At 50.0% G+C, this 14272-nt stretch overlaps 1 protein-coding gene across 3 annotated transcripts in view; it reads right to left on the bottom strand.

Moving 5' to 3' along the window:
* The window catches only part of TTLL1 (tubulin tyrosine ligase like 1), a 35557-nt gene that overhangs the window by 12175 nt on the left and 9110 nt on the right, over positions 1-14272 (bottom strand). For all 3 annotated transcript variants that reach the window (XM_029204111.1, XM_029204112.1, XM_029204113.1), the window contains 5 exons: positions 11470-11586; positions 6312-6520; positions 4458-4638; positions 3151-3285; positions 2279-2387 (listed from right to left, as the gene is read on the bottom strand). In XM_029204111.1, coding sequence (XP_029059944.1) covers positions 2279-2387; positions 3151-3285; positions 4458-4638; positions 6312-6520; positions 11470-11582 — 747 coding nt within the window. In that variant the 5' untranslated portion in view covers positions 11583-11586. The remainder of the gene's footprint in view (positions 1-2278; positions 2388-3150; positions 3286-4457; positions 4639-6311; positions 6521-11469; positions 11587-14272) is intronic.

Consider the following 14272-nt stretch of genomic DNA (forward strand, 5'->3'; position numbering starts at 1 on the left):
GAGAGGCCCGCGTACCACAAAAAAAAAAAAAAAAAAAAAATATATATATATATATATAGATACAAAGTAATGATACAAAAAGCGCCGCTTTTTGGCCGTAGGAAAGTTATTTTATCAGAGTTATCTCAGAACATTTTTCTCCTATCAACTTGCAAACACTGCGCATTTCAGGACCCACCCTGCACCCTGGGAAACCCGCCAGCAGTCGTGGTTAAGCCAGCCTCCTGGCAGGCCCCAAACCCCACTCCCGCACTCTCAAGGCAGCACTGAGGCCTCCTGACCTTTCCTGACACTCTGTCCTTTGCAATCTGCCCCTCTGGCTGGACTCTGAGCTTCCTGAGGGCAGGGATGTGTCTCATCATCCTGCCCCAGAGTGCAGGGTGATGCTCTGCCCCCAGGGGCCCTCAGTGGACAAGCAGATCCACTGGCCCACAGCATTTCTGTGTTCAATATAACATCTATTCTCTACGCAATGCTAACTTAGAGCCATGTGAAGCTTTCATTCAAGGGTGAAACGGACGTTTCTCGGAGTAACCTGTTTCTCACATTAAAAAGCGAAGCATTTAGAAACAGGAAGAGTGTGGAGAGCACTGCTGCTTCCCGTGCACGTAGAGATGCCAGGCTGAAGACAGCCTCAGCTCTCTCCTTCTGTCTTTTTAAAATGGCTTCTTTTCCTTAGTGATGGAAATAGTGACCTCGTGTTTGATGTCCTGAGAAGGTTCATCAAATGGGACCCTCCCAATTTCAGTCTGGCCCCCCGAGGGTGAGGCGGCTTAGCAGGCCAACGCATCATGCACTGACCTCAGGACACCAAGTGGACTCGAGGTCGGTCACTGTCATTTCCCACCCCCGCCCAGACTTCAAGAAATGTGCTACTTGGTTATGAAGGGTGTGGCATCCCCAAATGGCTGTTAAGTTCTGTGCTGTGTCACCTGAAAGACCATTTTCCCAAATCCTTATGAGTAAGGCCTTGGCCGAGTCACCCCTTCTCCTCTAACTGTGAACACTGTAACGACAACGCTCTCTCAGTTTGCTCGCAGGAAAACCCGATGGGCAGGTGAACTGGGGTCAGCCCCACAGGGAAGCCAGTTGCCACGACCAGGAAGGTAAAAACCAGGGCTCCTGTTTGAGAGGGAGGCTGGGTGACTTGCCCAAGTCACCCAGAGGTTAAGTGATGGGCACGGGATTGGGCCCAAGCTGGTCTGACCAAACCTTTCAGTAGTTTACTCAGAAAAGCTTGTTTTCTATCAATATTTACCCTCTTTCTATTCAAATGATAAAAAGACTAGGGTATTCAGGCTTCCATTCAAGCAAGACCCAAATAGAAGAGTCTTTCCTATAGAAATGAGACCTTCAGGCCTTGTTCGCCAGGACTGGATTATAGCCCCAAAGCCTGCACAGAACCTACCACGTCCTGTGTCCCGGCCTCCGCTGGCCTCTACAGGGCCCTCTCACTCTACCCGCCTCGCTTGGGGGCTCCAGCTGCCCCAACTCCTTTCAGCTCCTGCGATGCTCCTTCCTGCCACGGGGCCTTGGCACGTGCTGTGCCCTCTGCTAGAATGCTCTTTCCACTCCTCCACCCAGGGAACCCCCGCTCAGACTTCAGCTCTCTGCTCAAGGCCACTTGTGCGCGGCGGCCTCCGACCACCTGGACTACAGGCCCCTTCATTCCAAGCTCCTCCAGGCCTGCATCTCTACCTGCAGAACGCGCATCTCAGATGCAGTGTGATTATTTGATGACTGCCTTCCCCCCACAGGCTCTAGGCTCCATGAGAGTAGGGGTGAAGGAAGTTTTTGCCCATAATTGTAGCCCTCATCATGGGACCAACCCAGACAGATGCTCAGTACCTGGTCTTTAACTGAATGACCAAGCACAAGTTCTCTCATATAATCCTCCCACAAGCCCCACAAGGTAATAATATTATCTCCTTTTACAACTCGAGAGACCCAGGCTCCAAGAGTCAATTAAGTTGCCCAAGGTCCCAGAACTACTTGAATGTGGGACTTTCTCCAAATGCCCCACCCCCCGTGGGACAAGCACACTGGATATTTGGGGTTCCCCCTCCCAATCAGTGCCAGAGCATCTTAAATACAACTCGTATACCCACCCACCCTCTCCTGCAAATAGAAAAATGAAGAAGCCCACAAAATCCTCATCAGTGCCAGGGCATCTTAAATTCAACTCCGGTACCCACCCAACCCCTCCTGCAAATAGAAAAACAAAGAAACCCATAAAATCAGTCCATTTCCTTAAGCTCAAGGGAAAAGAAACACTTACCCCGTGTTTCTGAATGGCAACGTTGGTGAGATGAACAAACATGTTGTCCAGCTCACTGGTACTCGGGGTGTATTTTACTGTGCAAAAGCGGCAAAATCCAAGTTTATACCTAAGTGGAAATTCAGATGAATTCAATACTCTGAGGACAAGCGTAAACAAAATATAACACTTTTTTTTCTCTTAAAAGAGCTGCTTTTTGTTTTAAACTTTTTAAACAGCTGCTTTGTTATTTTTTATGGTTCTTTTTACATAATAGCTTTATTAAGATATAATTTATGTGCCATATAACTCATCCACATGAAGTGTACAACTCAATGGTGTTTGGTATATTCAGAGTCGTGCAACCATCACCACAATCAATTTTACATCTGCATCACCCCAGAAAGAAACCCTGCGACCATCAGTAGTCACTTCCCAACCCTGGTGCTGGGCAAACACTAATCTACTTTCTGTTTCTACAGTTTTGCCTCTTCTGGGTGCGTCATATAAATGGAATTGTACAACACGTGGCCTTCTGTGTCTGGCTTCTTTCTCTGAGTATCTTTGTAAGGGTAAAAGAGTTGCTTTTTGCTTTAAAGATTCACATTCGTGTCAAAGTTACTGCCTTACTCAACATGGATCACATGCCAGGCACTACTTGTACGGGGAGTTCGACCAACCCTTGCAAGGTCTCCGAGGAGTAGGAAGTATCGTGTCAAAGCACGGTCTTTTTTTTTTTTTTTTGCCACAGCGCGCATTATGCGGGAATCTTAGCTCCCCAACCAGGAATCGAACCCGGGCCCCCCGCAGTGGAAGCCAAGTCCTAACCACTGGACCACCAGGGAATTCCCAAAGCTCAGTCTAAAGAATGGAAACAAAACTCCGGCTCTTACATGTAGCAGCGCAGTGGGCGGTACGTAGACACCAGAACATACAAGCGCAGGTCAAACTTCCTGCCGCCGATTAGTAACGGGTTGTTAATGTACAGAGAGATCACGTAGGCTTCCTTGGTAGACTGAGTCATGAACCTGGGCATGTCAAAGTCGAGGTTAGATGCAAAGACCAGAGGTCTCATAGAGAACAGACTTCTGGTTGCCAAGGGGGAGGGGGTCAGGGAGGGATGGATTGGGAGTTTGGGGTTAACAGTTGCAAACTGTTATACATAGGATGGATAAACAACAAGGTCCTCCTGTACAACACAGGGAGATATATTCAAATATCCTGCGATAAACCATAATGGAAAAGAATATGAAAAAGAATCTATATATGTATAACTGAATCACTTTGTTGTACCGCAGAAATGAAAACAGCATTGCAAATCAATTGTACTTCAATAAAATAAATTAAAAAAAAAAAGACCAGAGGTCTTTAGTCGGCTGGTGACAAGCTTGCTGCCTCTCATTAAGTGAGAGGCCAGTTCACGGGGAGAAAACGAGGGTGGGGGGTATCCACAGAGGAACCCCCGGGTGCTGGCATCATGCAGTCAGACTTAAATGCGGGACACAAGGAGGCATCCCTGCCACTCCTGGGAATTCAGGGGAGCCATTGGCCCACCCGGAAAGGATGGCACCAATGGCGGCCTCCAGGCACTTCCCGGCAGTTAAGGACCTCGAAGAGGCAGAGTGAGCCTTAGACGAAATCTCCTGGTGTCCTCCGTTCTGAGGGGCACCCAACCCAGACAGGAGACCTGACCTGATGGTCACTTAGGTCTTCTCTTACACTGACCGCACACACTGCCTGGCGCTCGGGTCCATCCCCACCTCGACCCCGTGAGGCTGGTGCTATTTGTGTCCCCAGTTTACCCGGATGAAGAACCTAAGAGTCTATACAACAAAACTTACTCAGGTGGTGAGTGTCAGACAGGGGCTCAAGCCCAGGCACCCAGGTGTTAAGCAAGTGCTTCGCCACCTCAGAAGCACCAGGACTGGACAGGTCTCCCCCCAGCTTTCAGGACAGAGAGCGGCCAGCGAGGCTCCCTGCTCCTGTGACCTTACGCCAGTTTACCCACCATCCCCAGGTGAGATTCTACGACTGGTGACGCTACAGTGGCCACAGAGCCTTGTCCTGCTGCCACGTGTATACCTGCACAAATGCTGCACACCTGGAAAAGCAAGCGAGGGCCCCCCCCCGCGCCGTGGCCAAGAGACTGAGGCCGACGTGAGATGGCTGGGAAGCACACGCAACGGGCTCCCCCACTTACGAAGACGTTTTGCTGTCCCGGGACCACTTTTTGATTTGCGAGAGCTTGTTGATCAGAAAGATGCCCTTTCCCTGGGCTTTGCCACAAGGTTTCATGATCCAGGTGCTAGAGGGGCTTTTCCTGAACTCCTCCACGAACAGGTTGTAGTCGGCAGGCAGCATGTAGGTGACGGGGACGAAGTCTGAGGGTGACAGAGAGGGGACAATGGTGAGCCAGCCCGCTGGGGGCCACGGACAGAAAGATGCTGCCACTGCCTCTTCAGGGCCTGTTTCGCTACCTCACGCCCCCACCCAGCATCCCACAGGGCAAGGGCTTCTGCAGTTCAGTCCCGGTACGACACAGGCGAACCTCGCTTTATTGTGCTACACAGATGCTGTGTTTTTTACAAACTGAAGGTTTGTGGCAACCCTGCGTGGAGCAAGTCTATTGGCACCATTTTTCCAACAGCATTTGTTCACTTTGTGTTACGTTTTGGTAATTCTCGCAGTATTTCAAACTTTTTCATTATTATTATGTTTGCTATGGTGATCTGAAATCAGTGATCTCTGATGTTACTACTGCAAAAAAATTACAACTCACTGAAGGCTCGGATGGTGGTTCACATTTCTAAGCAATAAAGTATTTTTAAATTAAGGTATGTACGGACTTCCCTGGTGGCGCAGTGGTTAAGAAGCCGCCTGCCAATGCAGGGGACACGGGTTCAATCCCTGGTCCGGGAAGATCCCACATGCCGGGGAGCAACTAAGCTCGTGCGCCACAACTACCGAGCCTGCGCTCTAGAGCCCGCAAGCTGCAACTACTGAGCCCACGTGCCACAACTACTGAAGCCCGCGCGCCTAGAGCCCATGCTCCACAACAAGAGAAGCCACCACAATGAGAGGCCTGAGAACCGCAACAAAGAGTAGCCCCTGCTCGCCGCAACTAGAGAAAGCCCGCATGCAGCAACAAAGACCCAATGTCGCCAAAAATATAATTAACTAATTAAGGTATGTACATTGACTTTTTTTTAAGACATAATGCTATTGTACACTTGACAGACTACAGTTTAGTGTAAGGATAACTTTTATATGCAGTGGGAAACCAAAAATTTTCATGTGCCTTGCTTTTATTGCGGTATTCGCTTTATTTTATTTTAAAACTTCATTCTTTTTATTTGTTTACTTATTTATTTTGGGCCACACCATGCAGTTTGCAGGATCACAGTTCCCTGACCAGGGATCGAACCCGGGCCCCTGGCAGTGGAAGCGTGGAGTCCTAACCACTGGACCACCAGCGAAGTCCCATTGTGGTAATTTGCTTTATTTTGGTGGTCTGGAACTGACCCCACCATGCCTCTGAGGTCTGCCTGTAATGAGTTTTCTCTTTTAGCTGTGTGCTAAGTACTTTACAAATCTGTATCATTTAATCCCCACAGTAAACTGTAAGATAGGTATTGTTATTCCCATTTATCAGATTAGGAAACGAGGCCCAGAGAGGTCACTTATGTACTTTTCCCCACGTGTGCTAAAGGGATTCTGAAATTACCCAACAGCCCAGCTTTTCTCACCAGACGGGGCAGGGACGCACTGCGCTCCCCAGGCGTTGCTGGACACAGTAATGATCCCTCCTGGCAGTCTGTAACTCAGGGAGTGTCCCCCACGCCCATCACCTCCTGTGCACATTCCCAAGGCACTCACACAAACTCAGATTCCAAGTTGAGCCCCCTCCCCCAATTCTGGAGATGCCTGGAATGAAAGAGGTGCCCACAAACACGTTCATCCCTCAAAGCCAACAGTCACCCTCTCGCGGTCTTGTGCCACTGGAGAATACTCCACTATCTATTTAAAACGTGAGGCCGGTGGAAAGGACACAAACCCAGGTAGAGGTATTTCCCACTTTCGTCCTTCTCTGCCAAAGGACTCCCTTCCTTCTCCAGCTCTTTCCTGTATCTCTTGATGTTTTTCACCATCAGATCCTTCCGCGTCAGTTCATAGTGGTTCGGGAAATGGTTGACTATTTGATCATCTGAGAGCCGGTAGCCAGTCTCGACACTAAAAACATTGCGGATGGTTTGCACACTCATCCTGAAAGAGAAGCACAGAAGGGATGTGCAGGACAGAAGCTCAGAATGTGTCCATGTGGAGACGGGTGTCATTAAAGCCCGGGGACTCCTGACCAGGAAGCACGCTCCCTCAGAGCTTACCTGTCCCCAACCCGGCACCGAGCCAGGTGCCTGGCCCACAGCGGCAGGCTGTGTGTCCACCGACTGTACCTCAACTAACTGAGGCAGGGCTGTTTTGACTCTGCCCTGATTGGTTGTACTCTCTGGCACAGAGTAGATGCTCAATAAATGTTTATCAGTTAATGATAACATTGATTTTGATACCAAACTAATGAAAGTCAGACTCTGAAGTCAGAAAACTCATTGACTCAGTATCTACACCCGAAGTCAGGAAGGACAGGGACCCCTAAAACCGAAACCCCACGGACTTCCCTGGGGGTCCAGTGCTTCAACTGCAAGGGGCGCAGGTTCCATCCCTGGTCAGGAACTAAGATCCCACGTGGCAAACCCCAAAAATTAAAAACAACAAAAAAACAGGGGTTATTTAAGGACCCTGAGTTGGCATGTGATATTCTTGGAGAGACCCCTGACAGGCCAGCTAAACCGCGAAGCCCCCAGTGAAATGAGAGTTGAGAGAGAAATAGATTCCTTCTCATCCTCTAAGAAAGCCAGTCTCCCTGCCACACCTGTCTGACTTCCCTAGCCACCCCCAGAGAAGCAGGAAGGACGGAAGGGCTGGCACCCACAAGGGAGTCCTGGAGTCACAAGACAAGGCAAGGTCCTCTCTGTACTCCCTGCCCCCAACCCGCCCCCTCCCCATAGCACCAACCAGAGGGTTTCTTTTGATTCCATAATCATTAGAACAAAAGGATTAAAAGGATTAAAAAAAAAAAAAAACACTGTTTATTATGGGAAAGCTTAAACACACGAAGAAGTATAGAGAAAAGTGCAACAGAACCCCGTAATCCAGCTTCAACAGTCACCACGAGGCCAGCCTTGCTTTGCCTGTACCTCACAGCCCTGGCTTATTTTGAGGCACTTCCCAGATACCATATCATTTCATCCAAATTATTCCTGTTAGAATCTCTAACAGTTAAGGACTCCTTTTTATATTATATGATATCCTATTTTATACTGTTATCACAACTGGAAAAAAAAAGGAGCGCAGCCAATTCCATTTTTTTTTCTTTTCCTGCACCACGCAGCTCGCACAATCTTAGTTCCCAAACCAGGGATCGAACCTGCGCCTCCCGCAGTGGAAGCGCAGAGTCTTAACCGCTGGACCGCCAGGGGAGTCCCAGGAGCAGTAATTCCTAAATGTCATCAAATACTACTCAGCGTTCAAATCTCCCCAGTTGTCTGATAAATATTTTTTTACAACTTTTGCAAATAAGGGCCAGGCCTTCTGATTAGTTGTTCTCTCTCACACACATCTCTTTAAATCTATACAATCTCCCCCACCCCTCCTTAATTTTTTTCTAGGCAATTTATTTGTTGAAGACACCGGGTATCTGTTCTGTAGGGGTTCTCACAGCTTCCTTATTTATCATGCTCCCCAGGGCCCTGTACTTCCTGTAAGTTGGGAGTCAGACCTAGAGGTCTGATGAGCTGCAGGCCGATGGGGGCAGAGCTGCGTCCCGGGGTGGCATCCAGCCGGAGAGCCTCTCCCTTCAGGATGTCAGTGACTAGTCAGCTGCACTGCCCAATAGAAAATGTGACCCACAGCTGAGTCACATAGTGAATTTTCTAGTAGTCACATTAAAACAAAAGTTAAAGGGGGACTTCCTTAGTGACACAGTGGTTGGGAATCCGCCTGCCAATGCAGGGGACACGGGTTCGATCCCTGGTCCGGGAAGATCCCACATGCCGTGGAGCAACTAAGCCCATGCACCACAACTACTGAGCCCGCGTGCCACAACTACTGAAGCCCGCGCACCTAGAGCCTGTGCTCCGCAACAAGAGAAGCCACCACAATGAGAAGCCTGAGCACCGCAACGAAGAGTAGCCCCCGCTTGCCGCAACTAGAGAAAGCCCGCGTGCAGCAACGAAGACCCAACGCAGCCAAAAGAAAAAAAAAAAGTTAAATGAAAGAGGTGAAAGTAATTTTAATGTATCTTATTTAACCTAATATATCCAAAATATTATCATTTCAACATATTACCAACATAAAAATTTGTGATGAGGAATTTTACATTTGTTTCTTCGTACTAAAACGGGAGCGTACATCACACTCCAGCACATACATCTCTGTCTGGACCAGCCACACTTAAGTGTCCTATTGTCCTGTGGTCAGCGGCCTCCGTCCTGCACAGGTGTAGATCCTTATGCCGTGAGGGGTTGCAAAACAGTGAAATTCTCCTTTTTCATTCCTCCTTCATTTATCGGCAGGAATATTTCTACAAGGAGAAACTTCCCTTCGTCAACAATTTAGGTAACCCATGAATGGTTCGTACAGGGAAGACTGAGTAAGTGTGTGACTCTTTCCCTTTACCAGTTTTCAAAATAGTGAGCTGGTTCCCTACCACCCGCAGATGTGTGATGAGCTGTGTTCTGGGAACCTATCACTGCAAAACGAATTACCCAACGTTAGCTACTTAAGACAACCACCATTTTATGATATCTCGAGGTTTTGTGGGTCAAGAATTTGGGCAGGGCTCAGCAGAGCGCTCTGCCCCACGCAGCACTGAGGTCGCTGGGTGGGATTCAGCCGGCTGGTCTGGGGGCCCCGAGAAGGCTTCTTCCACATCCGGCACCTTGGCAGGCATGGCTGGAAGGTGGGTGCAGCTGCAACTTCTCCAGCACAACAGTCCCAGGACGGTCAGGCTTCTCATGCGGCAGCTCAGGGCTCCCGCAGGGGGTTCCTACACAGGAGGAGGAAGCTGCTGGTTTCTTAAGGCCTGTATCACACTGACTGGATCACACTGACTGCATCCCACTGGCCAAAGCAATCACAGAGCCCACCGAAGGTCAGGAGGAGGGGAACGAAGACCCCATCTGCAGAAGGAAGTGGTGTCAAAAACTCTGTGGCCATTTTAATGTGCCACAAATTATGTGGGGTTTTGTTCCGTTTCAGTTCTTTTGGGGGGCATTTTTATGAACTCATAGATTCAAACATGATTCATGAGTTTCAGTCTGCTGTCATTATTCTTATGGAAGCTCTAGGTGTCCCTATTTTGGGCAGAAGGAACTCTGCAAGTTGTCTCCTGAGTTTTATTAACCTGAATCCAGCAGGCCTCGACGACGTCCTCGCTTTCCCTTAAGACAAACTATTCCGAGCTCACCTTGTACAATTCTCCCTGAGGCCCAGCATCAGGCATTTCTCCAAGGAACAAAGGACCCTTTGTTATAAATAAATGTTCACCTACTGTGTAGCCTGATTGTAAAAAGGGTCCCAATTGTCCACCCCTCAACTCCCATCAGGAGGTAAAATATATTTCCCCTTGAACTGGGGCTGACCTAATGCCTTTCTTTGGCCAAAAAGAAGGGCAGAAGTGATGGTGTGCCATTTCTGAGACTAGCCCCGAAAGGCCTTGAGAGCTACCACCTCCCTCTTGGGCCCCCGACACCACCACAAGCCCAGGCTAGCCGGTTGGAGGGATGTGAGAGATTTGTGGAGAGAAGCCCCTGTCGTCCTAGCCAAGAGCATCCTAGACCAGCCAAGCCTCAGATGACCCACCAGGTGACAGCAGATGTGTGAGTGAGCCCAGGCAGGAACAGTGAAGTTCTGCCAGACCAAAAGAACTGCTCAGCCAAACCCACAAACTCACGTGTGGCAAAAAGTGGTTGTTGTTTCAGGCCCCTAAGTTTGTGGTGTTTGTTACTCACCATCAGTTCGGCAATGGATAACCCATACACCCCCTCCAGGAGAGCCAGTGTTTACCTGTTTCACACTCCTTCTACTTCCTGCCCACATGCAAGCTGTTTTTGCATAGTTGTTATCAGAATACAAATACAATTTCGTAATATGTTTTTCTTCACACTTACTGTTATTCAGTTTCCCAAACTGCTTTATAATCATCACAATTATTTCAATGGCTGTGCCGTAATCCACTTGGTTAATCTATTCACCTTTCCCCAACCAGTTAATGTTTAGTTGTTTCCAATATTCTTCCCTAACCAATTTTTAAGACCCGACAGGACACTTAGCGCTTAAAGCATGAGCTCTCAAGATATCTCAAATATCCAAACTTATCATACTGTTTAGCTCTTTTCTTCTCTGTCATTCTCTTGTTGGTTAAGAAAAGCTCCAAAACGCTTCTCGGCATGAAGAAGCAAGCATTCAAATCCCCACCCCCCCACCCCCATGCCTGGCACGTGACCAGCTGCCCAGAGAAGCCGAAAGAACGCGCTGAGTTCTGCTGGGCCCCACAGCACTGGGCAGTGGGACACCAAACAGCAAGTACAAAATACTGTCCTGTTCAGCCTTCTTTTCAGAGCTGGGTGGTACCACCCGGGACTCAGGGCCCACACACTGCTTTTCCAGCCTCACGCATTTCCGCGGTTTCTCAGTCCAGCCGGCACCCTCTTGGCCTAACGGGAGGGAGGTGAAAGGAAGCACCGAGCCCTCCCCACAGCCCTTTCCCCAATCTCCTCCCCACACCACCCCACAGGATGCTGACCTCCCCAGCGCACCCCGAGGTGCCAGGCAACAGGGCACCACTGTGACCAGCATGAACTGGAGGCAGGTGGGGCTCTGGTTTCTCACCCAAATTCCCACTGCCGTGTAACCACACTCAGCCATGCTGAGACATCCTGGGACTTCCTGATAACCAGGAGCAGGGGACACTCCACCACGTATACTAACCCAGGGCCTTCTCCCCGCGCGCACGAAGGGCCCAGGTGAGCGAAGTGTAAGGGGAGGCGGCACGATGGCGTGGAGGCGCCTACACAGGACAGTCCGTGCGCCGGTATGGGATTAACCGCGCTGATAAACGGGCTCTGGAAGACAACCAAACCCTGGTTTATACTTACCAGTAAAAATTCCAGTCCTCGTTTTCTGTCACTTGGACCCATCCTCTCTTTTCAAAGTTATTTATCAGCACCGACTTCTCGATATCAGTGACCCATTTCACTTTTCCTGCCATAATCCTGGAAGAGATCACCTTATCGGAGCCATGAAACTTAACAACTCACGTCCCTCCGCCCAAAGGAGTCCTCTACACGCGGCGAGCAGACGTCCCCCACCCCCAGCTCAGTCCTCCCCACAGTGGCTCTCAGCCAGGGCAGGTCACCTCCGGGGGACATCTGGCAACGCCTGCAGCACTTCGCTTGCCAGGACTGGGGGTGAGGGATGCTTCTGGCATCTGGGAGCAGAGGCAGGGATCCTGCTCAACGCCCTCTGACGTACAGTATGCCCCACGCCAGCCCCCGCCAACAAAGCATCCAGCCCCAAAGACCAGTTGTGCTGAGGCTGAGAGTCCTGGTTAAGTGGGAAATAACGGCAACACACGCCGAAGAGCAGCTGTGACTGGAGCCACAAGGACAGGCATGAGGACAGGCACCACTGTGAGAGCGGAGGCAGCTGGGAAGGCTGCCCTGAGCAGGGACCCTGGAGCTGACTTCTGACGGGTGGGTGGGAGTACTCACCCCAGTCTGGGCACCCCCCGTCCCCTCAAGTTCTGCCTATCTCCCTGCTGCTTCCGGATTCGCTACACCAATTCACTCTCTTTAACTGTGGGTGATCTTTTTTAATATTTATCTATTTGTTTATTTATTTTAGCTGCATCGGGTCTCAGTTGTGGCACGCGGGATCTTTTTAGTTGCGGCATGTATGTGGGATCTAGTTCCCCGACCAGGGATCAATCCCGGGCCCCCTGCTTTGGGAGCACGGAGTCTTAGCCACTGGACCACCAGGGAAGTCCCTAACTGTGGGTGATATTGCTTGTCTGACCACATCGATCCCGGTGAACAAGCAACGTGGCTCTCACTGTACTTAAAATACGCAGCCCCCTGGCCCTCACCTGCTTTTCCAGGTACATCTTGTGCCACCTTCTCCCTCACCCGCTGTTCCTGCCACATTGGACTTCTCTGCCCACCTCCTCTTCTACCTCAGGGCCTTGACACATGCTCTGCCTGCAGCACTCCGCCCTGCTCTGCCTGGCCAAGCTACCGCCCACCAGTCTGCCAGCATAAGTGAATGTCACTTCCTCCACAAAGCCTCTCTGACTCTCCAGACCAGCTACGCGGCCCCTTGGCACCCTGCAGTTCTGTCCTTGCTAGAGGGCAGGAGCTGGCTTTCTTTGTCACTGCTTTGCACCCAGGGCCTGGCACCGTGCCCGGCATGCAGCAAATGATCACTTCAGAGAGAATGAGTGACTGTGGTCACAGGCCTGTCAGTACCTCCATGTGACTTTGAGAAAGTTTCTGGACTTGTTTCCCCCTTTGAATTCTCGTTTTCAAACTGCTGGGGCAGCCCAGGATTCCAGGCTCCCACCCCAGCGCCGACCAGAGAAGGCTGCATTTGTTACACTTCTGTGTACCTCTTCACAGAAGGTGAAGGGCTTTCAGGAAGAAGGGCTTCTGTGAAAAACTGGGCTTGAAAGCCAGGGGACCTGATGAGCCTCGAGGGCCTTTTATGAAAGGAGGCACCTCCTCCATGGACTTGTAATAGCTTCACATTTGGGGCAACTTAACCGGGCAGAAAAGGCATGGGATGTAGAGATGGGGACCCAGGTATGTGTTGCTTGGGAGAGGAAAAGAGAAGACACTCTCATGATAGAATCCACCAGGCGGAGCTCGGGGTGCTTCCACCCAGCACCAGTCCACTCCCTCCTCGTGTTGCCCAGCAAGGCGGGTAGTATCATCGAGGCGGGACTGTGGTCAAGCATAGGTCCCGGAGCTTGGGTTTGAGGTCCAGCTCCACCACTCACTAGCTGTGTGACTTTGGGCAAGTTACTTAACCTCTCCGAACTTGTTTCCCCCTCTGTAAAATGGGGATAACAACAGTATCTATCCATGTCATAGGTTGGAGTGAGAAGTAAATGCGTGAACAAATGTAAAGCACCGAGAACGGTGCCTGGCACGTAAGGAAGCACTCAGGAAGCATCTCATACGATTGTCATTATCCCCGGTTTTCAGATAAGGAAGCTGAGGCTCAAAGGTTAAGAGCCTGTGTAAGAACAGACCAAAGGGACTGATGGTGGCTTGAGCCAAACCTAGGGTGACCCTACTCTAAACCTCTTTCCACACAGCCCAGCCCTTCCCTCTGTGAACTTGGCCTTCATCAGGATGATGACAACGCCCACAGGGTCAAAGTGAGGAATAAATGGACCGCTCTCTGCAAGCTCTAAGTGCCACATGACAGCCACATAAGCTTGCTAACTGATCCGTCATGACCCACGTGCAGGTCAGCAGCCACCACATGGAAATGATGGCAGAAGCACCACAGAAGCCGAGTCCCCGTGTGCCGGTAACTCATGTCTGTACCGGAGCAAACCCCGCACGCCTCACACCCTCTTGCACTGTCCAGGCCGACTGCTGAGGGGAGTTTACTTTTTCACCACGGGTGATTTGCACATACTGCGTTTGTTACAAATTGAAGTTTTGTGGCAACCTTGCATCGAGCAAGTCTGTCGGCACCATTTTTCCAACAGTATTTGCTCACTTCGTGTCTCTGTGTCACAATATTCTTGTGATATTTCACACTTTTTCATTATTATATATGTGCTACGGTGATCTGTGATCTAGTGATCTTTGGTGTTACTACTATAACTCACTGAAGGCACAGGTGATGGCTACCATTTTTTAGCAATAAAGTATTTAGTTAAGGCCTATA

The sequence above is a fragment of the Monodon monoceros genome, unplaced genomic scaffold (assembly GCF_005190385.1).
Source record: "Monodon monoceros isolate NGI ecotype Baffin Bay Population unplaced genomic scaffold, NGI_Narwhal_1 Super_Scaffold_6, whole genome shotgun sequence".
NCBI lineage: Eukaryota > Metazoa > Chordata > Mammalia > Artiodactyla > Monodontidae > Monodon > Monodon monoceros.